Source organism: Sylvia atricapilla, chromosome 2 (assembly GCF_009819655.1).
Source record: "Sylvia atricapilla isolate bSylAtr1 chromosome 2, bSylAtr1.pri, whole genome shotgun sequence".
Taxonomy (NCBI): Eukaryota; Metazoa; Chordata; class Aves; order Passeriformes; family Sylviidae; genus Sylvia; species Sylvia atricapilla.
The window spans coordinates 109,089,008-109,115,062 of NC_089141.1; the positions used below are offsets into that span (position 1 = coordinate 109,089,008).

General features: G+C 38.8%; 1 protein-coding gene across 1 annotated transcript in view; it reads right to left on the bottom strand.

Moving 5' to 3' along the window:
• Positions 1 to 825: 825 nt before the first annotated feature.
• EFHC2 (EF-hand domain containing 2) overlaps positions 826 to 26,055 on the bottom strand; it is a 54,171-nt gene continuing 28,941 nt past the window's right edge. Inside the window, exons 11-18 of the mRNA XM_066340552.1 lie at positions 23,733 to 23,898; positions 22,593 to 22,735; positions 18,317 to 18,513; positions 14,678 to 14,811; positions 10,298 to 10,495; positions 9,623 to 9,715; positions 2,644 to 2,749; positions 826 to 1,004 (exon numbers count right to left, since the gene is read on the bottom strand). Of these exons, the coding sequence (XP_066196649.1) occupies positions 909 to 1,004; positions 2,644 to 2,749; positions 9,623 to 9,715; positions 10,298 to 10,495; positions 14,678 to 14,811; positions 18,317 to 18,513; positions 22,593 to 22,735; positions 23,733 to 23,898 (1,133 nt within the window). The 3' untranslated portion in view covers positions 826 to 908. The remainder of the gene's footprint in view (positions 1,005 to 2,643; positions 2,750 to 9,622; positions 9,716 to 10,297; positions 10,496 to 14,677; positions 14,812 to 18,316; positions 18,514 to 22,592; positions 22,736 to 23,732; positions 23,899 to 26,055) is intronic.

Below are 26,055 nucleotides of genomic sequence, written 5' to 3' on the forward strand. Positions count from 1 at the left end.
CTCCACCTTCCACCTCAGCTCTTCCATTCTTACCAATGGGGTAATTACTCCTCTCACAAAAGCAAGAAGTAAACCCAAATCTAATCATGGCTTTGAGCTGTAATAAGCTTAAAAAGATACAAAAATGCTAACAGGAACTCCATTAAGCCATGAAGAAAGAGAAGAGCATCAATGAATTTTCAAAGGGCAAGTACAGTTCTGCTACAACAACGCTGCCCTGAAATTGTACTGAAACCCCTTCTCTTCAGTCATGTCCCACCAAGTAAAGCTGGATGAGGCTAACACTGAGTCACATCTAAAACAAAACGCAAGAACCAACAGCTTCTCTGCCATGCCTGCAAAACATTTGCTTCCACTTTGGAAGGCTATAATTATCTCTGATACCAGAGCAGCTTTATAGTGTGCAAAAATTTTGCTGGCGTTTCCTCCACGAAATAACCAACTTTGACATGAACAGCACTTGAGCATCACCACGGGGATAGAGCAAAACCACAGATAAGAGAGGAAGAGCAAGGAGGAAACGTGAATGGAATGGCATTATTGTGCTAATGCAGTCCGACCCAATTTTAAGAGGTCATCCAACCACGTTTGTTTGCAGAACAAAGCAGGGTCAGTCCGATTTTGCACTGTTTGACTCAAAGATTTCTCAATACTTGCAAATTCTCCATGCAACCAGGCAGAGATTAGAGGATCTAGTTTTAATTATGCTTGTATAAGTATGACAGAGTGCTGTTGACTTAGAAAGAGTTCCAAAAACACACAAGCATACATCTCTGTTGGAACAAGAAATTAAATGTAATAAAACCTAAATCTGATTTTTTTTTTCTTGTTTTACCAGGAATGTTTTCTGTATCTCTCTAAGTAATCTTCAGAGCTGGAGCACCAATCAGTGCCTTGCACAGATAAGATTATTCTTCCTTGCCAAACAGATCATCCAGAAGAGGAGGGTATCTGATCCCAGTCACGGGAGGGGATCCTGGCAGTTGGCTCCAGATATCTTCCTTCTGAAATTAGTGACCCAGAGAATATTTTAGTATATAATAATGAAAACAAGAATCATTACAAGTTGGTCAATATAAGATTGAATGAGCTGCTTCAATTCCACAGACAAATTTGTGAAAAATTGGGTCTTTATATAGCACATCTTCTTAAAAGATTATGACATGCAAATTCTTATGACTGCTGCAAAATATTTTATTAAAAATATTTTCTATCATTAGCCCTTTTGCAGACATTTTTAATTAAATCATGTTATATTTTCTACATTAAAATGTTTATACTTCAAATTCTTGAAAGTCATCTATGTCTCAACACCAAAAATCATACAAAATAATGAGCTAGAGAGAAGGAATAAAAAAACCCCAGCTAAACAAGCACAACTCTGCTGAAATATATCTGTCAAATACAGGTACTGTAGCCCCAAAACAATGCTATTAATTCGTGGTAAGTCACACACAGAGTGACAATTTAATTCTAAAGCTGAACAAGACTTAAAACTTCTCCTGTCTCTGATTTTTTTCCATTTTGTAGTCACCTCCTAAAGTATTAAATACTGAATATTTAATTGTTGCTTAAGCACAGAATTCATCTCTAAAAACAAAGAACCCCCCCTCAACAAAGCCTAATAAACACCATTATCCTCAGGACTGCTGTATAAAACATGTGGAAGGGCTTTGAGTTTATCTGTACAAGACAGAAAAATTCTTCAGAAAGACAAAGCAAAAATAATCAGCCATGGAAAGCAGAGCAAACCAACAGCCCTGGGCCCTCATTAGACACCTCCAACAGTCTGAGATGCTACAGAAGAAAGTCTTGGTAAGTCAGGCAGGAGTCAGGAGTCTGGAGCACAGTGCCTGAGGAATACTGATTTAAACTATGCCACGAGTGAACTTGAATTTAAAGGAATGCTGTGTTTCTAAATGGTCTGAACACAATCAAACGCATTCTGTACAATACATTGGCTAGGCCACAATACCAAAATGATGTCTTGGCAGAAGGCCTTTGGATTTATCTGTTACAAAGTATTTAAAATTCAGCATAATTGCCTTATGGACCTTCTATTTTAAAATGTTCCACTCAGCACAAGATGGCAAGATCAGATTAGTCTCTGCAGTTTGTTGATACTGCATTTTTATTTACCCTAAGTAGGAGGCTGAAGATATACAAAGTTGATCCATCAGTTCTTTTCTCTGTGTACGCCTACCAGAGATGTGGTGGGTTATGTACAGGTTTCTGAGGAGTTATACAAAATGCAGAGCTATTTTCTGCATTTGCATCAGTAGAGCTTTAAGTATTTTCTGACTACCTCAGCAAGAGAACAGATCATTTGACATGTAACAATGATATTTGTGGGGGAAGCAGTACTCATGCCCATTGTTCCATGGAGAAATACACTTTCTTGCCCTCTCTTTTTCTCTTTTCTTCTATAAAATGCCCCAGAGATGTGATACATACGAGGCACCTCCTCATCCCTGTTTGACTTCTCTGCTTCATCCTAAACCTCCCTATTGAACCTATTAAAATAATTACTTGAAGAAAACAGGTATAAATACACAAATATGAAAAAAAAAACAAGTTGTCATGTGTGTTGGCTAAAAAAGTCATATCAAAGTTGGAGAAATTATATTGAGACACTGGTTTTACCTTAGGTGGCTCCTTGATCTCTGCATAAGTCCGGGCTTGATTCTCTCTCCAGTTCAGTGCATGAACAAAGTTTTTATAGTCTACTTGCTTTTGGTTATCTGCAAACCTGAGCAGAATATCCATAAGATGACTCAAGGTTAACGGGAATTTTTAACCAAGTTATGTCATGTTATCTACTGCATAGTAATCATTACCTTTGGGATAATAATTTTTATACTGCTTTATTCCCAAACACTGTCAGGAGTGCAAAACAGTAAAAAATGTCAGGAATTCCTATACTGTACATTCTTTTCCATATTCTTACACCTTAGTATTGGCTCTTATAGTAGAATTCAACTTCTTCAAGTTTTACTTTATTTCAACTATTTTTATCATAGTTTTGAAGCACTGCCCAACCTTTTCCAATGCTGATCTCCCAGCTTTTGACACACATAGAGTTGGGATGATCAGTGTATGATTCCTTGGTGTAGAAAAGAAACAGAATTATACAGGAGACCTGTGCTGTACCACAACTGACCTAAATTATTATGACTTCTACAATCATCTCCTGAAAATAAGTAATCCTTTGAAAATGCTGTTTCCACACACCTTGGGATCAATTTGACATTGACAAACACAAAGCTTTCTAATGTATCAAATAATAGCCAGATTTTTAAATTGTTTGGTAACAGGTTTATGGCATTGTTCTTTATTTGTATGGATAAATATTTGTATCAGTTGTGGCTGTCCCCTAAATGCATGAAGATATATATGCTGCCAGCTAAGGTCTACAAGTAGTGTGGAAAATGCTATTTCCCTCCCTCTGATTTCTAAAATCCTTACCCTGCCCTAATAAGCCCCATGGGAACAGATTTATAAGTCACTTCATCCTTCTGCCATTGACTTGGATGAAGCAGCTTCAGAAATAAAAGTCCTCAATTCAGCAGAACACTGAGGTGATTCAAGCCCTTGGGAACCACTGTTCTTTCAGTGTCACCAGCCAAATGTTGAAATACACCTTTGGGCTGAAGCTTGAAAAGAACAGCTGGAATGCTCTGTGATAAATACAGCACTGGCAGCTTCTGGAGGACACCTGTCTCACCCAACACCACCCATCTGCAAAAGGGACCCAGTTTGGGCACAAAAACATAGCCTGGAAGTGTCTGTGCCTCACTGGGGTCCATGGAGAGACACAGACACCCAGCAAGACTCAACATCTCTTATCTGGTGGGAGACACTAGGTTAAACAATTCTGCCCTGCCATCTGGTGAGACAAAAACTACTGCACAGGAAACAAGTATTTCAGAAAATCATTTTGCCTTGTCCTTAATGAAACAGCACTGCACAAAACGCAGGCCTCAAAACCCTTCAATCACTGCAGAGGGTTCTAACAAAAATTAGGCATGAAGGCACGTCAAGAGAGAAGTTACAGCACAAACTTGGAAAACAATACTGGAAGAAAAATAGATCTGGTGACAGAAATAAACTGCAATAAACTCATCCTTCCCTTCTCCTCCCCCCCACCTTTCATTTAATAGTCAGCAGGAAAGATAATAATAAAATATACTGAGAGCCATAAACAGAGATGGCAGCGATAAACTGAAATTTTAAGTACAGTGAGTTATGCTGAAGATGAAAGCAAAGTCAGAAAAGAATGCTACTGCTACCAGAATTAAATGGAGCCTGAAACACGGCCATGAGAAACCCTCCTATGACAGCCTGCTTCTTTATCATAGTTCACATGCAAGTTAACATTTCCACAAAGCCTTACTTTTGGGGAATATATCCAATATACAACAAAATTACCATTCCCACTTCCAGGGGGTTCTTAGTTTCAGGGTTTGGGTTTTTTGGGTTGGTTTTTTTTCCTTGCAGGTGGCAAAAAAAAGGTGACAGAAAAAAACCAAGTTTTGCATGAGATGTAATAAGACAACCAAAAAGCTTATACCTATTGGAAAAATAATGACACATGGACTGGAATTTCAGAACTATCAGGACAAATTATTTTTCCTTCTACTATTATGTAGTTACCTTTTGCTCATTGTGAAAAGTCAAAAGATTAATTCTACCACCAAGATGCTGAGCTGTATAAGCAGGATTTTTAAACAAAGAACAAGTGAAGGTGTGTAACTACTTCAACTTTCTGTTGAGGCACCAAAGTTGAGGAAAGCACTGCTTCTGCTTTTGACAAACATTTACAAGGAGAGAAGTCCTTTGACGTGACAGCACTGGTGAGCTGAGATGACAATATGAGTTTGAAATTATCTATAACCAAAATTTTTAACATGGGCAGAGGAAATGGGATTCCTAAATTCTATAATGAAATAGCTACAGAAAGCATCTTAAAATACTACCCTAGAATAACCCAGAAAGAAAAAAGAAATCTACTCTTTAAATCTTTTTACTGCTGTGACTTATTGTATCAATCTACTAAAAGCACACACTAGAGATTTGGCACAGAGCATCCAGATGGACTGAGGAGATGTTATCAATTTGTGCATTATTAGGACAGAGATGTCATGCATTTCAGTGGCTGGAGTTAATAATGCTGAGACAGACAGTACTCTTCAGAAAAGGAAATTAGATTTGTCTTATCAAGAAGATGCACCAAAGATAGCTTTAAACCACCCTTCTCTTCAGTTTTGCCCTGTTACTTCATCAGTGCATGGGATTTTAGACTATGAAAGTCACTCCTCAATCCCTATCACAGTTTGCAGAGCTTTTTATTTTCTTTATCATTACAGAAATAATCACACATTTCTGCTTCTAAAACTACATTTATAATTAAATACTCCAGCTGGTGAAAAATCTGGTGAAATCACATTATGATCATTCCTGAGCATGCTTAGGTGAGTAAAGGTTACTTACTAATAAATTTTTATTTCCCATCAAGAACTCTATACCCCAAAGATTTATGTGAAAGTTTAATGTACATGCAGAGGTTTTTTTTTTAATTCCTTCATTTCAAACATTTATTAACAAGTTAATCTGATAATAAGAGAGCAGAAGCATCTGCTGCTTTAACCTTAGAGAAAATGTTGGGATTCTTCAGCCTGTTTCATACTCTCTGTGCAACAGAGTTCTATAGGGACTAAATTGTCACAAGTGTACACCTAAATTGTCATAAACTGTTCATATTAAGAGACTTAAACCAACAAGCACAACAAGTCACTATTAAATAATAATGGCTACCCTCTCCTTTTTTTAATTTACATTTATACTACATTTACTCCTGTCTTGAACAACCATGAATTGAACCATCAGCTCCTCAGCAAATTGAGTAACAGGAATAATTTGCCTTAAGAGATTCAAATATGAATTCTAGAGAGCCTTTTAATCACAAACAGCATAGGGAGTCTCAGGCACCAAAGGCAACAAGAAGGCAGCAGGAGAAAGATCTTGTGATCATTCCCACTGCTGCTCCTGCTACTAGACACTTGCTGTAGCAGAAAAAGAGGCTTTGCCTCCTGAAAGGAAAAGGGCAGCCCTAAAATAAACCATTACAGGTAGGAAACCAGGTAAAAAATGATTACCCAACCACAGTCCTGGGGAAAACTGAGCAGGCAGGAGTGGCCTGGCCTGGCCTGTAAGTCATTTGAGAACTGGGATGACCATGTTGGAGGCCCTCTGTCATCAGGCACTGCTGCCTCAGGGACTGGAGATTCACCTTTTCAAAACAACAAAGACCCTTCAAACAGACTCCCCCCAGCAGTGTAGAGAGGTAAAAAACCACCACCAACAACAACAACAAAAAAAAAAAAAAAAAACAAAAAAAAAACCTACACAGCTGCTTATAATAGAAATTAAAAAAAGATAATTTAAAAATCAGGGACCTAAAATTAACAACTAAATTAATGAGGTATAATCAACATGTAATGCTTGTAAACTTGTCATACATTCTTCTCTCAGTTTTTTCCTTCCTTATCTGCCAGCTGTTTATAAATCCTCCAGGGAAGGACTGCTTCTTTTTAAGTCCTTGTTAGCATCAATTTAGCATTGCAGTAAATAAAAATAACAGAAAAAAGCCCCCTAAAGTCATTACTTAAGCACTTCGGCAAAATTTATTTATTAAACAAACTGTAATTGTTCATTATGTCTGCATAAATTTAAAGACATGTTTATAATGACTACTGTAGTTTTCTGGCAGAAACAACTGTGTACCATCTGCATTGCTTAATACAGTGTGATTAAATTCTCTATTGTTCTGTGATTGAAAAAGTGAGAAAATGTTGACGCAGAAAGCAAATACTTTTTAACGTGCCAGCTCAGGTAAATTGGAAAAACATTCACATTGCTGGGTACCTAAATCCTACTATTTCAACATCCCACAATTAAAAACATAAATTTGCACTAGATGGACAATATGAAAGGGTCTTCTGAAACCCCAGGTTTTATGCTAACTCTCCCTTCACTCCATGACAACTGAGTGGTCTTTGGGTACAGTAAACAAAGTCTTGGGTCATTTGGAGGTGACCACAAAATTGTACAATAATTTCTAGTCCCATCTCATTCTTTTAGTAAGTGACTGATCCTTGCAGTATAATTTACGAATCTAAATAATAAATACTTTAAGAGTACTACCTTTCAAAATGGTATCATAGAGTCATTAAGTCCTGGAGAAAGTCTTTGCCACCTAATCTCAGATAGCAAAGCTGAATAAACACAGAGCTTCAGCCTTCAACTATTATCTGATCACATTGTCCAGCATCATTTTATAGCTGAACAGGGTCCAGCTAGTGCATTAGCTATATATACTGATTTTGTGGGAATCAGTCCAGCAACTTTTATTATACCACTTTCTTCCTTCATAAATACAGATACACAGAGTAGGACCACCAGTTGTTTTCAAAATATCAGTGGGAAGGAGAGGAAGGAGAGGAGGGAGAGGAAGGAAGGAGAGGAAGGAAGGAGAGGAAGGAAGGAGAGGAAGGAAGGAAGGAAACTTCTGACAAACGTGGCCCACACTGAATTGCAAACTCCACAGGAATGAGATTGCTCTCCATTAACAACAAACCTGCCTGTTTCATGATTCTTCAGCGTTGAACAAAACTACAGGAAGCACAAAGAAAGGAAAAGTAAAGTCTAAATCTCATTAAGATGACCCAATTCTTCAATTTACAAACTACTGGAAATTAAGTCCTATTAAACAGAGTTCCAAAAAATATTTCCCTGGCTCTGCACCCTCATAAAACAAACAACTTCCCAAGCAGTGCCAAGTGCACACAGATGAAGAATGTGACAAACTTCCTCATTACCTGCAGTGCTGTGACAACCACCTAAACTGCCACCTTTGAAGCTGCTGATGCTGTAACTTAGAAGTGCCTTACACAAGGCTTTCTGTCAAATGAAGCACTTCCCACACTGATTTCTGAGGCCCAGCTTCACAACATTCTCATTCACCTTTCTCACACAGAAATCTGTAACACAAGCTGGCCTCAGCCCCTTTGGAAACTATGGAAAAGGGTTAAGAATTTAGAAATGCAACTCTGATGCAGGCTGAGGAGATAACTCTCTCCTCCACCACCTACAGAAAGAACCTACAGCAGCTGAAACCTCATCCAGCTGTCATGGGTACCTTGCTAAAGTTGGGTGAAATCCAGCCCTTGATCTCCTCCCTGTGTTCTAAGCTTATCTCTAATTTTTATTATAGTGTACTGGGCTTTTTCTTTTTAACTGCCTACACTCACTCCTTGGGAAAGTAGAGGTTCAGGCCACAAAAGCTGCTGCTGGTATAAATTCACAACAATAAACATGTCCCTAGAGCTCAGGATGTGTCAGGCTTGTCTGCTTCTTATCAGAACTGAGTCAGTACATAAAGGAAAACTTCCAGTGCCTTCTTGTGCATCAATTCTAGTTCAGCCTTCAAGAAGTGGAATCTGTAAGAACCCCTTGTCTAATGTGGGATGTTAACTGTCCTTCAACAATTGTGTTGGGCAGCTTGGTGGGAGTTCTGAAGTATCAGCTGTAGATCACTGTTAAAATTCTGACATTTCTGAAGACTAATGCTTATAACTCAGTGTCAGAAGTGATGAACAGCAGTACAAAGAAGCTTTATCAAAATGCATTCCACATTTCTGCCTGACAAGGGCTTTTCATTATTTACTAAACTCAGATACTTAATTTGCAACTCCTCCTAAAATCAAGAAGTGTATTTACCTGAAAGCATATTAACATGACAGAAGACAAGACCTGTTTTTGTTTTTACCAAAGTATGAAAGCACAGACAAAACATGTGATTTAAGGATTTCCCTCAAGGGAAAGAAGAAAGCAGTAAGTATGCATTTAAACATATTACCAGAAAATCTGGCCAGGAAAACAAGTGTTCAGAGCACCACAGCTTACTCTGAACTCTAGTTTTAATACAAGTGCACTTGATAGTTCTTTTCACTTCTATTCCCATTAATACAGCTAGCAAAAATAAAAAAGCGAAATGTGCTATGGAAAAGTACCAAAGCCACGCTAACACTCCTTTTCCTTTTTAAAAACGACAATAAAATGTTTCATGTGAGATTAATAGGAGCAGCAAACTCAATTTTTTTATTACTCATCAGTAGCAAATTGATGTTTATCAAGTAAGACTACTTGATAAAGACACTTCATTGTATTCATGTTAGTGTGTTCCTTGGAACTCACACAATGTGCTTTCATAAGATTATTGGTTTTACCTCACATCTATACACAGGAACAGCTAAAGAAAAAAAAAAAAGTGAATCTCATTGAAAATGATAAGTATCAGTAACTGTCTCTGGAAAGATTAATTCCATAGAATTCTGCCAAGCCCCAGATGATTTACCATGCCAGGTTGCTAAGATGGATGCATCTCAGTTGATTATAAATATTCTATACACAGGAAAGTCTGTGTGTATGCAGGGACAAAATCTGCACCATGAAATGATTCATATTAGATAAATGACAAATTCTGAGGATTTGTGTCTGCAGTAGATATTTAGCACTGATTTGCACTCATGCATGCAGGTCACACTATCTGCCCTTAAGTTACCTGATCAGTAAAGTTTCTAGTAGATCATCAGGAAGTGGTAACTTGAAGGATTTGAAAATAGTCCTGCAGGTCTCATATGGCAACAATCCAGACCTGCACATCAGAAAGAGAGGAGTAGAAATATACATTAGGTATCTTTCAGGTTTACTTCAAATGAATGTTTCTGTGCATAGGAAAATACATGAGGAATATCAGGACAGAGAAAAAGACAATAAAATTTTAAAAAATTTGGGTATTATAAAGCTGAGAAACTTGAAGCTGAGAACTTTCTCAAACTAAGATCCTCAGTGATTCTCTGTGATTCTTTATCTGTGACATCAGAGAACAAAAAGGGCAAATGAGTCACATAAATAATCCAAATTATTTCTTTTTTTCTCCCCTTAAATCACGATTTCTCCTCTTTGATTTAAAATTCTATGTTTTGCCCATGAGCTGGTATTTGATGTCTCAGAATGTTCAGTACAGCATCTACAATAAAAAGTCCACAGACAAAATATAAAATAGACAAAAAGGCTGTCCTATTCTTGTCTATTGTCAAGTGCTGAGAGAGGCTTAACATCACACATCATATTCTTTAGCCACAATATACCATTTGCTCAGCAACAAACAGAAAGTAGTTGGGTTTGCATGAAGAGCTTTTAAAATAACAGCTTGGGATAAAGAGAGGAAACTTACTTTTCTCGGTCATTGTACAAAAACACTGCCATAAGCTGTTCAAAATATTCAAAGGCATTTTTCTTTAGTTTTTCTTGAGCCATTGAAAAGAGGAGGCACAGGTCTGTCTGACTGTCATCTCTCACACCATAGTGACGGCCAAGGGTGATAATTTCATGTTCTGAAAATCCTCCACCAGCAACACTGACTACCCAATTTCTGTCAACAAAAACAACAGCCCACATTAGTTTTAATAAATAAGTTAAAACCAGTTAATAATCATTGTTTTGGGGGAGGATGTCCAAATTTCCTCAGTATGTACAAGAATACATCCTAAGCATGACTTGAAGTGTTTTACCAGAGATGCCATACAGAGAATTACAACAAATCACAAGTTCCCCTGGCAAGAATGTAAGACAGGAGGCAGCAGCAAGAGCAGCTTACACTTGGATGCTGTGAATGGAAAATTCGATCCCATGCAGGGATGAGGCTCGGGATGTGCTCTCCCAAGCCTATGTGTGTTGCTCAGACAAATCAGCCCAACCTAAGGAAGAAGAAGTGTTCCTGAGATCCATCTGATGGGACAGTGTCAACTCCCTCAGCTGTAACAAGGCCTTTTGTCAAATCTGGATTAGTGGAATTACACTGGTTCTGTGATCCCAAACATCTGTCTCTGGTGCACTCATATTCAACCAGGCTTTTTAACAAGCAAGCATCAGCATAGGCCTATGTGTCTCAGTCAAAATTGGATTAACTATATATAATACTTCTGGATAAACTGCACTAAGAATAAACTTCACTGTAATTGGTGGTGCAATTACTGCTCTACCTTGGGATACCCATGAGGACACTGAATCACTGTGATTAAACACCAATCCTTGAAAATAAACGGAAGAAATTAGTAGTCATGCACAAAGTTCTGACACAAGACCTAAATAGCTGCCTGGAGAATACTTGAATTGTTGAATTAATCTGATGAGAGATCTCTAACATCCACATGTGAACTGAAAACACAGAAACTTAGGACCCCTCCAAATTTGCAAACTTTTAACAAGAAACATAGTTCTTCACTTGCTTCCTCTCAGAGGCTTGTATGGTCCTGTCCAAATTAAGGGATCGCTTCATGTAATATGATTGCACTTATACAACTATTAAAGAAAGGTCAAATACTGTAATGTGTCTACTTTGATTCAATTGCTTCTTTTTCATATTAAATAAATCAGAATGATCTTTTACTTGCAGTGGCAGGAAATAAATACAACAAGAGACAAGCTGTTGACAGCAGCAAACCTTTTTTGAGATTACACAAACTTAATGACCAAGAGTTGGTCCATCTACTAATATAATCATTATCTTGTCAGTATTATTTTTCCACTTACTGAATATTATTATTTATATTGCAGCAGCATTCAGAGATCCAGTCAAAGCTGGAGCCTCCTTCCTGAAGCCTGCAATAAACACCACTGCACACATGAAGAGGACAATGATGCCTGATGGCACTCCAGTGCTTGGGCTGGCAGCGCTGGGGGCTGTAGACAACATCAGCCATTTCCACAGACTGGATTTCCATACATGGCACAGATTTTTCCAAAGTCAGGATTTCAAAAAGTCTTTTATTTTCTCGATCCAGTCAGTGACAATCAAATCACCAAAACCCGCAGATAAAATTATTTCACTTGGGAATTAAGGAATGTTTTAGTGACTGTGAGGGACTAATGAGTAAGACCCAAGATTCACAAACAGAATGACATCCAAACTCTCCCCGACACAAAAAAAAACCAAGCTTCAATAACTGTTCCCACAGCTTAGCCATTTCTTGTTTTACTTCTTTTGTTCTAGAAGAATAAAACAGATTGCAATCTGAATTTATTACAAAAAGAAGGAGTCATAATTAACTGTTCAAGAGAACTGCTTCTCAAGCTGAATTGAAGATAGGCATCTTTGTTAGACCCACATAGTTCTTTGTCTCTAACAGCAAACAGCCTTGCCAGTAGCTTATGAGAAAAAAACCAAACTGGATAGGGCTGTGTGATGCACAGGCATCTAAGTTTTAGTTATTTTTAATTCTCTCTTAAACAAAGCTTTCAATAGTTCTAATGATAGCTTAGGGGATAGCTTCAGTGTACATTGTACATTTATTTCCTGGATGAAGTACTGAAGACTTGGGTTCTGAAAGCAGTTAAAGCAAATTGTGTAATTACAATTCTCTTCACTACATCATACTTACAGATGTAGTTTTACATGCAGATTATATAAAATTACATAGATAGAAAGGAAGAAATCTGAACAGCCAAATTCAGAGCAGAGGAAAGCCTCAGCTGTATTTAAGATAAGGAAAGAGGACTATTGTTGGAGCTGTCATACAGATAATTGCCTGTACCAAAATAATCATTTGTTGTTAGTTATAGTCATGGCAGATTAAAAATAAACAGATGTACACAATAAGAAACTGAAAGAAAAGATATTCTAATCATATAAAAGTATCTTGGAATTTTCACAGATGAAAAGAAGTGCTCTTGTTTTTGTCATTAAAAATGCTTCTTTCATTCTACAAGAAGATGCACAGATAATAGTAATGAGAGCCTTCAGATTGCTGGATGTAATACAAACGAACTGAAACAAAACCTACAGTCACTATAGTGCACAAATGTTCAAGGTTCCTTAGAGGCAAATTCTTCCTCTGGCAGTGTGAACATCCCCTGTTTGACCCCAGGCCTTCCCCACAGGAGGGATGGGGACCATTAAAGGATGTTGAGACTGGCCCAGTTGAGCACTGAAGCCCAGAAAACCCTGATTATTTGGGTTTCCCTCATCTCCTGCTCATGGAGAGGGCTCCTGCATTTTTTGTGGCTGAAACCAAGTCCCTCAATACCACATGATCAGACATATCTCTCTCCATTGTCACAGAATAGCACTACCCTAAATTAAGCAGTTGAGCTGTTCACAGATGCACAGATTATGTCCATGATTAAATTTACACCCAACTGAGCCTCTTCTGGATAAAACAAAAACCTTTCCCTGCCATTTAAAAGCACAATCTTCCATTCTAAAAGTTTGCTTCTCTAATTCTATCACACAAATGTTCCAAACCTTTGAGTTGCTCTTAGTGCGTGCACAAAGTTTTGCAGACGATTTTTCATAATTTGAACTAAACCCATTTTTTTCTATTTTAAACAGTTACCTTGCAGTAAATTAGAAACCTTTTCCAGGTGCTAGAAATTTTCTCCCATTAAATATGATCTTTCAATTTTCTCCCTTCTTTTTCAAGTAATAACATCTTCTCCCTTAATGCAATCAGCAATTCAAAATCTTGCTTCTGCTGAGCAAAATATCAGAGTTCAGAAATGTTTTGACCAAAAGCTGCCAAAAACTATGGCCTCTTTTAGTTTAAATCCTACTTTTAATTCACTTATTTTTCATTTCTGAATACCAGCTTGTTTTAAGTTTACTTTCACTTTGAATTGCTGAAAGAACCTTCTGCTGATCTATTTCTTTTCTGAGATATTTCAGAAGCAATTCCTGCCTTGGTTAGCATTCCTATGGAGATGACATTCCATGCAATATTCATCTACTTACATGCCTTAGTTATAATGACAGTTCCTAAATAGACAGTGCATTACTTCTGTGAAAACCAAATGCTTTCAAGTAAAGTTTTCTCCTCTGTTTCACATAATTAATTAACTTTACCAGTACTGTGCCCAATACACTTCATACACTCAAGTGTTCTGGCTGTGGGATAAACTGAAATCAGTTTGTGTTTGAACATGACTTCCTCTTTCAAGTATGTCTACATCTGTCCATTGCCATATCTGGATCATTCCCAGAATCCAGTTTTCCGCTCCCTTTATCTATGCTTAAATTACGATCCAAGTATTAATTACTGTTCTCACTACTGCTCTCCAATTTTTTTAATCATGCTTAGCACTGCCTTCTATAATTCCAATATACCTTTGTTCTGTAAAGACTGTCTTTTTTACCAATGATTCAAAACCCAAACACCATTTTCAGGAGGCAACTTGAACATTGCTACTTGAATTTCAAGACTACTGTCTGAGTCTCAGGATGGGTTTTTCTTTATCTTTCAGCATACATGTTACTGCTGACTTGTGCCCTTCTTCACAACATCTGTTTCAGCTCCACAAAAAGTAGACACATTTCTGTGGTGCTTTTCAGCTTACTTGAAACTATTACTTTTTTTTTTTTTTTTTTTTTTTTTTTTTTTTTTTTTTCTGGAGCACGGATTTACTTTCTTTGTCCCACATAATCTCCAATTAAATGCAAAACAAATCTATGCCACTTGTCAGCTACTGGACAGAAAACATCAAAATCCAGTCATGCTTTATACATTTTTGGGGGAATGTGCCTTTATTAAATATTAAAACCCCAAACCCAGTGTCTTACCTGAAAGTGTCATACCCAATCACATTGGTATGCTCAGGGTCAGCAGTAGCAAATGTCTTTCTGATTTCTTTGGCACAAGATTCAGTCATGTTCTTTAGTTTGTTGAGGATGACACGAATATCAGCCATGGGGAACTTAAAAGAGGAAAGACATATATTATAAAGACCTGAAGGACAGGATGTCATCCAGAGGGACCTGTCCAGGCTGGAGAAATGGGCCCATGGGAATCTCAGTGAGATTATCAATAATATAAACAATTAAATAAAAATCATCAGATCATGCATTATCAGAAAGTCTAGTGCATTTAGAATATCCACTTTTGCTTGAAACACTGCATTTTTAAAGCAGAAGTAGAAACATTTAAAGTACAGTTCTAATAACTTGGTCCTCATTTTATGTTGGTGGACCTCACTGAATTCTCAAGTCATAAATTTCACCATGTTAAAGCTGATTTTTCACCATTGGCTCCAGTGAAATGTTCCAACAAATAGTCTCATTCATTTTGGACTACATTGTCTTACATACTCAGAAATAGCACACTGGAAATTTTTTAGGAACCAATTTTACCTGCTGTGTATGAAAATGTTTAAATGTTTATTTCTTCCTAAATAGACGGTTAAAATAAATTTGAACTCAGATGAAACAGAACTGAAGCACTAAGGCTTTCAATCTATATTCAGGTTGTTGTGTTAGTGCTCTACCAAAAAGCTATTCGCTATACTAATTTTTAATATAAAACACAGAAGTATTTAATCATTAAATTGGAGGTGACTTCAAGTATGATTATCTGCTATGTCCCAATACCTTGTCATGCTCTACCTAGCTTAAAAAGCACAATGAACTGCCTGAAAACTTTTCTCCTATTTCTTCCAATAGCAATTATTTGAAATTACATATGACTGCACTAAGGACCAGGACATAAAAATCGGGCCTCAGTCCCAACTCTGCTGGAGTGTGACTATAGCTTTGTATCAGTTCAAAATGATCAAAAAAGGGGTATTTAAAGCCCCTATGGCACTGCCAGAGCAGTACAAACTGATCCAAGTCTAATCAATACATCAGCTCTTGCAAGTTTTTCTCAGAACAGGAGAAGACAATTTCTGCCTGTGCCAAAACCCCAGGTGCAGCCCTGGCAGGCAATGCCCTGCAAGGCAGCAGCTTGGAGCAGCAATCAAAGAGTTTTAGAGGCTGTAGCTTTTCCAGGCCCCTCTCCAAGATGTTACTGTTTGGGGCATAAGCACACAGCATTCTGCTGATCAAGCAAGGAACAGGGAGAAAAGACTGAGCAGAAGGATTCAGAGAGCAGAGTATTTCAGGATGGACAAATTCTGAATATTTAAGAGCCTGTCTTCTCCACATTATCAAAACAGCTATTTTTACATCTTTTGTCCTAAACTCCATATTCCAAACACCTACAGAGGCATTGAGTATCCCAGCAGCATGGCAATAATTTCACCAGCTTTCCCCCTTCTCATGTAACTCCTGACATGTTTCTAGTCACAGTCTAGTTTGGTTTGATTGTCTTGTTTAACTTAGAGATTATTATGCTGAATTCAGTGGAAGTAAAATCCTTTTCCATGTTTGGGCTGCAGCACACAGCAAAGCTAGAACAGCTGATGGCAGATCAAAGATGCTGAATTCCCCTCCAGTGATGCCTCATTTGAAACAGTCCTCCCCAAACCTGGATAAATGACCAGTAGGACTGTGTACAACACACTAGTTCTGTTTTGCAAGCAAATCTACACTTACTAAATAAATATTTTTCCTTCAAATTGAAAAAGAAACCGGAAGTGCTGAAAAGTTTTGAACCAGGTCCTTGAAGTTACTTTCAATCAAAATTACATGACTCTATGGCTTTCCTCTCCCTTAAACATAAAAACAATACAATAAGTATAATTTTGAAACAGAAAATTAAAGCTTTTCAACTATCTTAGATGATGTCAAACAAATTTTCAATATTCACGTGCACTATGATTACAAATCAAAATTTCATCTAAATCACAATATGCCTATAGAACTGTGGTCAAAATTCCATGAAAAACTGTTCCATATGGATTTCTTTCACCAGTTTTTAGAAAACATACTGATGTGTTCTGCTGGAAGGAAATCTCTTGTCTATTCAGAAGGAAAATTATTTGTTTTCTAATTTTAGAAACAACTAACAAATAGCCATGTTTATATTGTTTCCCCTTTTTCCAAACAATCTTTCAGCTCTGATCTTCCCTAGTAATTGCTGAAGTTGTTGTGATTTGAGAATGTGATCCCCTGATGAACTGAGGCAAACTTCTGGAGCTCGAGTCAAAGGATGTGAATGAAGAACCTGCCTCTGGGAGAATCAACTTTTTTTTTCTACCAGCTGTATAAAAACCTTAATTTTCTGAAGAATCATTCAAAATTCACTTTAAGGATATATTTTCAATGTTGCCTCTTCCCATTTTGGAAATTTTATTTTGATACTATACAATCATTCAGTCTGGAGAACTAAAGTCTCATCCATTTGATCCAGGACAATCAATGCAAACAACATCCCAAAGAACATTTACAATCTGAAGACGAGCTCTGCATTTTGCAAAAAAGCTTTGGATTTGATTCTACCAGGAGGAGAAACCATTCAGCAGCAGGAAGGAAACACACTGGGTTGTATTTTTGAGGTTTTACCATTGTATTTTACTGCTTTAAGCATTTAGCAGCCTTAGGATTTTACATCCACAAGCATTTTGCAGATCTTCCTCATTGTTCCAGGGAAGGCGCTAATGGTGTTAATCCACATTAATTTACAAACAAATGCACCATTCTGCTAAAGTATAAAGCAGCAGAGGCACCCCAGCTCGTCATTTATTGTTGCTCTCCCTTCTGAAGGCAACAAGAAAAGACAGTAAAACTCAATAAACACTTTAAGCTTGAATTCCTGACCGTGATATGAATTTCTAATATTACAAGGAAAACATTTGGTAGAAAAATGTGTATGAACCCAAAAAACCAAATCAAGACATAAAATAGCCTCATCAGTAAGACTAAATTGGATCTTGAGTAGTGAACACTGTTCCAATCTCCTCACCTCACAGTAACTTTGCAAGAGCAGACTAAAAAAGGGTGAGACTCTTAGCTGCACAGGATTAGGCTGAGGGGGAAGAATGTCTTAGACTTACAAAATTATGAAGGTGGTGCATAAGGTAAATGGGATCTTGCCCAAACTTCAGAACAGCAGAACTGGCCTTGAAACTAGTGGGTGGCTGGTTTAAAACAGATAAAAGATACCTCTTTGACCAGATATTTATTTTTCATAGCAGGCAGTGAACTTTTCAACCTACTGCCACAGAAAGCTGTGGAAGCTGACAGTATCTGTAGGTTCAGCAAGAGTTAGATCAACTCAGGGACAAGAGGTTCATGAACAACCTCAAAAAGGAATGGACAAGAATATCCCTTTTCACAACCCTTAATGCAGACTGAAAAAGGAATGGACAGTAAAGAGTGGCCAGACTTGCCTGCACTCCCAGCTGGCATCTCCTAAATCCATTGCCAGACAGAGAGCACTGAGCTGTGAGCTTTGGGTGAGGAAACAGTATAAATAATTCTGAAAAATACATGGATAAACCACAGTCCTGAGAGATAGGAGAAATTAACAAGAGCCTGCTTCACCTCATTTGCATTCCTCTCCATGTAGTTGAATGTGTATTCATCAGCATCCACCAAAAGAAAGTTGTGACCATGGAAACAAACTCTGGCTCCAACAAACAGATCCTGAGCCTTGTAGTATTCAGATGGCTCACTCTTAAAGAGTTCCTGCCCAGGCTTCTTAATGCGACCTCTTTCCAGGAACTTTCCACCAGCTATCCCTATGGGAATAGAATGAAAAATAATTAATTATGGCTTTACTTGGAAACCTCCTCCCTACACACAAAAAACCTCCAGGCCACCAACAAAAAGACACCCCAAACCAGATTATTTGTATTTAAATACCACATTTTCTCTGGTTTCCTGTCTCAGAACACTCTCTTCCCCTCCCTCTCGCTGCTAAAAGGACTGTCTCTGCCAGTGTCCACAGCAACAGTGACACTGTGCACATTCTGTGACATGTCTCATTTGAATGCCTGCCAAGCACCTTCCCTGCTTTGCCTTTCTTTACAACGGGACAGAAATGTGCCTCTTCAAATGGTTCCCATAACCCTGTCACCAGCCTTGGAATGGGCCCTTGGGAAGCCTAAGATCCAAACACTAAGATGCAAACAATTATCCTTAAACTGTTAAGAGCAGAAAAAGGAAAAAAAAATCACAAATTAAGAGAGCACTGTCCTATGAAGATTTTGAATTCTGATGCACTGTAATTCTAATTTCTTTCAAAGGGCTTTTGAAACTTTTTAAAAACGTAGGAGTGACATGGTACTGTCTTCCACACATTGTTTTGCCAATGCAATTTAACTGTGGTCTGCTCTTTGCTTTGTGAGGTGGGTATGTCACATGGTTCCTTTTCACAGTATAAGGATTTTATTTGTGTCACTAGAAACTGCACAAGGTACTCAAGGGTGGGTAAGATGCTAAAAGGAACATTTCTCTTTCCTGTATTAACTTCTGGTGTACCACAGGACTGCATTGCACGTACCAAGCTTTCTGGAAAACCTTGTCATGTGTTTAGTTTCACTGGGATATGTGCCCTACAACAACTCTGGGGTTTGCTTCCTGTTGATATTTCAGCTTCCAAACCAAAAGCCAAAAGCTTACTTTAGTAACATTTAATGATGTTACTAAATATCTGCCTTAATATCAGGTACTGATGCAAGTCTAATAAAAGGCTGATGAACAGTGTAATTAAATGTCTTTTACAGTTCAAAATTATAAATTAATGTGAAACCCAAACTACTTATTAAACCAGAGTTTGGAGCAGATGTCTGTCTTAATTGCTTTATTAGCACCATAAAAGACAAAAAAAAACCCCTCCACTGGTAATCATCAGACCTTGCTTGAATCAAAAAACAATTCAAATCACTAATGTGACTCTAATGTTAACACATTCCTTTTCACCCAGCTATAAAAACAAATAAGAAATTTTTAGGTTATATAATCTTGGCGACTGTTTTTAATATTTAATATGTCTCTGTAAGTTTGGAAATTCACTCTTGCCTCTCTGTTTCCCTGCAACTGGGCACTTATGGAAACCTACTTCTGCCCCATAATGGTTTTTTAAATATTACAGGTTAATACATTACAAGTGGTATAAAGAGAAAATGACTGAAAATATCTCATTAAGTTAGAGATTTTACACTGAAACCTGATAAGGAGTTTTGATAGAAATCTACAAAAGCCAGGCTCAAACCACAAAATAAACAGCACCACAAAAGACCCTCTTCCATTAAGATCAGATCAGGGTTTGCAGGTGTTTGTACAGCTGTTGGCTGGGTCTTACACTGAGTAAAAAAGGGGTTGTGATCTTCTTCATGGGGAGCCAAAGTTCTCATGCTTTGATCCCCATCTCAAGAAGTGCTTCAAGATGTCCAGCCCTGTGAATTTCATACAGTTTCAGTGTTACTAATATTAGAGTGAAGTACTTCTCTGCAACCTTAAGGTTGCTGAACCAAGAAAACTAAGAGCAACTTATTATTTCCATTTTAGGACTGGGATTTGAAGCACTACTTGCCAATTTGTACCAGTTCATGTAAATAAAAAGGTAAAATTAGCCCACTGAACCTGTGCACAATAGGGTTTGTTAATTTGGATGCCTTACTCCTTCTCTTAGCCACTATTAACTGACCTCTACAAATCCTTCTCATTCTTAACACTGAAGAAACCCGTTCACTTTCCTTCAGACATGTCTAAAATGAGGGAGGGATAGTGAGAGAAAAGAAGCAGAAAGAAAAGGAAGGTAGGAACAAACAAACTTGTGCAGACCCAGGCCTCTTTCCAACTGCTGCTCTACCTCCTCCAGCACATACCTTGCCTCTTCATGCTGTTCCCACTAAACTCTCCAATGGCCAGTTCTCAGCCACATCCTTCCATTTCACCTTTTACCACCTCTAAAAGTCAGCTACTCCATCCATTTTAACAACCCAGGGAAGTCAAAAGTCCACTTACAGACACATGTATTACATATGTGCCTTGAAGCATTTGTTACTATTAGTGGGCAAATTTGCCCATTTATTGTTTCATATTTTATTTGACCAGCAGTGTTCTATGGGCTCACAGATGAAATCCCAGCACATATTCTCCTTCCAAAATAAAAGGAAGGCAGGCAGCAATCTTTGGCCTGGCACTCATGCTGCTGATGGCTTGACCAGCCAACCACATCTGCTCTGCAGTGCTGGCTTTGACTTCTCTGGGTGCTGTGGGATAAATCTGGATTCTCAGGTCACAGCTATTATTACGGTGTGTTCAAGGCTCTCTGGGGCCTTGTTTAGTTGAAATGGTGCAAAGGAGAACTCGAAGTGACTGAACAGGCAGTACACATGCTTGGGGTCCAAGATTCAAACTGTTCCCTGGACTTCTTCAATTTAACAGTGCAGCTGTACCTTTAGCACCTTTTATGTCTCTGGACATTAAAAAATGCCAATCAAACATGTCATTCAGTGGTGGAGAACTGAGCTGATCTTGAGCCTCACAGCAGCATTACATATTAAATATATACATAAGAGAGTCTGTGTGTGTGTGTATTTAGCTGCAACAAAAGAAGTTGCATAAATGTCAGGCCACTGGATGCCAGGAAGTGAGTAAAATATTGATAACAAGACACTGCTGCCATAAAAGTGCTAAATCTTGATGCTGTAGTGGAGCAGGATTAACTGGGAATCCTCATTCAAGTCCTAAGCAGGTATTCCACACCTTATCAAAACACTTCTCAGAGAATTGCTTGTATTTTAGTTGGGGTTGAGGTCCATTTATGCACTCTTAATAGAGTTGGGTACAAGCAGAGACACCATCAGAGGTTCTCTGGATTGAAAAGGCACTTCTGGATGTTAACTGCCCTGAAACTTTTGCTGAAGATGTTTAGTGGGCTTCACAAAAGACACTAATCTCTCTAACAGGGTCATGCTTGGCCAAAACTCCCCCATCTCTCTGAACTAGAGAATTACTTCCCAACATCCTTCCCACTGCTGTGTCCTTCCATCTGTGCACGAAACACTTCAGGAAAATAAAAAGATGCTTGAAAATCACAAAACCTTTCATATCCTCAGCTGGAGGCAGCCTGAAACAAACAACAGAGGCCAAAAGAATTTAAACTTGACAACATTTGGTGACCATGCCCCAGCAATAGGATAAATGTGGTCAAGCAACTGAGAAGCAACAAAGCATTTATTTGTGACTTAAACACTGTCAGTTTGGCTCTTGGAATACTGTTCAGTATTGTACACAAACACACATCCAGACTCTAGCACAGGAAAATCTTCCCTCTTTAAATGCTCAGCACTCCATGATTAATGGTAAAGTATGTTAGGAAGTGTCACAGCTGTTTGGTTTTCATGAGCTGCTTCTATACAATGGATGCTGTATAAGTTTCCTAACACAATTTTGCAAAACAAAGGACTTAGTCTTTCATTTTTGATGTCTTATATTTCCTGTCCCTATTTATCATCAGTTACAGTACTATTCCTGTACGTTATCCACAACAAAAGCAAATGTTTAAAGGTCAGATTTTCAAATTAAAATGTAATAAAAGTTCTAAGGCATTACACTTGCAGGTCCCAAAGGATATTGTGAAGCACTGTCATGCAATGAACAATGTAATTCTGAGTGAGGAAGATCATGAATTACTATGACATCCAGCTATGCAAGATAATGCAGCAGGCCTGCTGATGTAATTCCCATTGCATTTAAAAATCCACATCCTTGCTTCTGCTACTGCTGAGTCTGGCCACAGTGTTTACTGTAAAGTCTAACCAAATGAGCAGGGTAACTGGGGCTGATTAGAGACATTGCTACCTCTTACCTGAGTTTCTCTCTGTATGCTCAAAAATGGAAATGGTGTCATCACTGAGGAAGAAGGAAATGAGGAATTTCCGATCCTTGTCGATGGCACTGTCCGTGACGAGCTTCGCCCTGTAGCGCAGGATGTTACTGTCCATGCCATATCTAAAATAGCAAAGGAACAGGTAAGGAATCAAAAACAGAGTATGAGAGAAGCTTTCACCCCTAAGTGATGCCTTCTCCTGAGTTTTGTAACATATATTAATTGTGTTATTACTATATCAAGAATGAACATGGCGTGAGATTCACTACTTTGTCAAAAACTATTTTCAGCTTAAATTAATGGAACCAGATAGAGTCAGTCAGATAGAAAGGAATAATTTTCAGGAGAAAATTACTTCTCTGCCACAGGTCTGGAATTAATTTTTATTCAAGCTGAGTTGCAAATCAAGCCCCAAGTTTCTTTCCACAAAATTTGTGAAGGAAGAACACAATTAGGTATGTATATTTTCAAACCAAATTCGGAATAGCAATTCATACTAGGATTATCTCCCACAAATTCAGGCCCACCAGATAATCTTACAAGTTAGATATTTATTAAGTGATTGTGTTTTAAATGATTTGCTGTGTCTGTATACACACTATCAATACATTCCTTTTCTAACAGCTTTCCTCTTTTACAAAGGCTCTCCAGGTGAATCTTTAACAGGAGACTTTGCGTTTTTTGCTTTGGCCTCAACAACTGCTGCCTAATAAACCATTTCATAATGGAAAGTAAAGCATCAAAGCTTTAGCAGTGCTACAGTAAGCTGCATGAAATTCAGCAGACAAAAAAACCCAAATCTCTGTTGGTCTGCTGGATCATCCAAAATTCCTCACTAACACCTGGACTAAGATTTCTGTCAAGCTCACACTGAAGACAGCAGAGGGAAGGAGGTAGAGGATGGAAAGGTCATAACATTGGCCTCCTCCAAAGAGAAATTTTGCAGAGTTTGCAGAAAATTGGAGTCACTGACCCAGGCCTCATGCACCTGTGCCTTAAAAGTCTGATGAGCTGTATATTTTGCTGAAAAAAAAAAAAAAATACAGCTCCACATAACATTTATCTCTTTCACAAAAATACATCATTTTAACAACTGGAATTATTTTTCACACAAAATACCTGTCTTTCATCAGGAATTGCCTGTAATCCTTATGGGCAGGCTCAATAACCACAGCCTTACAGGAGGCCAAGGAATCTTCTTCAGAACCAAATCCATTATAAGGAGGAATAATTCTTTCTGGTTTCGGAGGTGGTGGAGTCTTATACTGAATTGGGGTGAAATCCACTGCAGCAAAGAGAGTAAGATTTATTTGTTACTACTGTGATGAAGGCATTTTACCAAGGATTTAAATGTCCAGTATGAATAGTTATTAGCCTACTTCTGTAACAGACCACTGATCAAAGTCAAACCAGGATCCCTCCTACTGTTACACGGTAGAAAAAGACTCCACAGAGCCAAATGCAAAATTATTTCTTCAAGGGTTTCAGGATTTCATCTATAATCTTAAAATGTGTGAAAAATATCATTAAGATACACAGGCAAAAGGAAAGACAAATACAGTTTCAAAATGGGATAAAATTGTAAATTAATTTTTCAGTTTCATCCTTTGAGAAAACATGATTAAGTAAATAACTGTCTTATGAGTTTCCTGCTCTGTGCTTTTGGCCAGAGGAAAAAAAATACATAAATAAATAAAATTTTCATTATTTAAAACATACATATATAAAAAGTTCTTGGTACACTAAAGCCAGTAACTTAATTGTGTGTGTGTAAATATGCACCAAAATCACAGACTCATAGAATCATAGAATGGTCTGGGCTGGAAGGGACCTTAAAGATCACCTCATTCCAACCCCCATCATGGGCAGGGCCACCTTCCACTAGACCAGGTTGCTCAGAGCTCCATCCAGCCTGCCTTGAACACCTTTAGGAATCACAGAATTGATTAGATCATCTGAGATCATCGAGTCCAACCTATGACCAAACATCACCTTGTTAATCAGACCACATCACTGAATGCCATGTCCTGTCCTTCCTTAAAAACCTGGTGGTGACTCCACTGCCTCCCTGGGCAGCCTATTCCCATGTGTAATCACCCCTTGTGTGAGGAATGTCTTCCTAATGTCCAACCCTAACCTCCCCTGGAGCAGCTTTAAGACTCTGTCCTCCCAACCTGTTGCTGGCTGCCTGGGAGAAGAGCCTAAGCCCCACCTGGCTCCAACCTCCTTTCAGGGAGTTGTAGGGAATGATAAGGTCATCCCAGAGCCTCCTTTTCTCCAGGCTGAACACCCCCAGCTCCCTCAGTCACTCCTCACAGGACTTGAGCTCCAGACTCTTCCCCAGCTCCGCTGTCCTTCTCTGGACCTGCTCTTGATGGAGCATCTGAGATTTCTCAAGACAATCTATTCCAATGCCTCACCACCCTCCCAGCACAGAACTTCCTCTTAATATCTAATCTCAGCATACTCTCTTTCAGTGTAAAGCCATTCCCTCTAGTCCTGTCACTCCAGGCCCTTGTATAGTCTCTCTCCATTTTTCTTGTCCGTTCTCTTCAGCTACTGGAAGGCCACATTTAGGTCACCCAAAGCCGCCTCTTCTCCAGGCTGAACTGCCCAATTCTCCAAGCCTTTGCCTGCAGGAGAGCTGCTCCTTCCCTCTAATCAGCTTGGTTGCTCCTCCAGACTCTCTGCAATGGGTCCATGTCCTGGGACTCCAGGGCTGGATGCAGCACTGCAGGTGAAGTCTCGGAAGAGCGGAGCAGAGTGGCAGAATCCTCCCCTCACCTGCTGCCCCCGGTGCTTTGGATACAGCCCAGCACCCCCTTGACCTCTGGGCTGAGGGCACGTGGCCAGAGCATATCCGGCCCCTCCCTCATCCACCAGCACCCCTGAGTCCTCCTCTGCCTGGATACTCTGGATCTGCTCATCCCACAGCCTGGATTGATACTGGGGGTCGCCCCAGCCCAGGCGCAGCACCTTCTCATTAAACCCCATGAGATTCCCATTAAACTTTATTGAGATCCCCTATTTTCTAAACACTGTTTGTGACTAAAACACCACATTTTTCACAGCTCCGCGGGGCGTGCTTGATACAGGCAATTCCTGATACCATAAACAGGGAGCCTGTAAATCGGCACAGACGGAGCAGGAAAGTACACCCCGATGCCTACAGGTGCTGAGCACCCTAGGTGTTACACAGGATCTCCCGGTGAGATTCCCGCTAGATTCCCAACTGGACTTCCCGGTGAATTCCCGGCTGGATTCTCCACTGGATTCCCACTGAATTCCCGGCTAGAATCCCGCTGGATTCTCCGCTAGATTCCCGCTGGATTCTCCACTGGATTCCCACTGAATTCCCGGCTAGAATCCCGCTGGATTCTCCGCTAGATTCCGGCTGGATTCTCCACTGGATTCCCACTGAATTCCCGGCTAGATTCCCGCC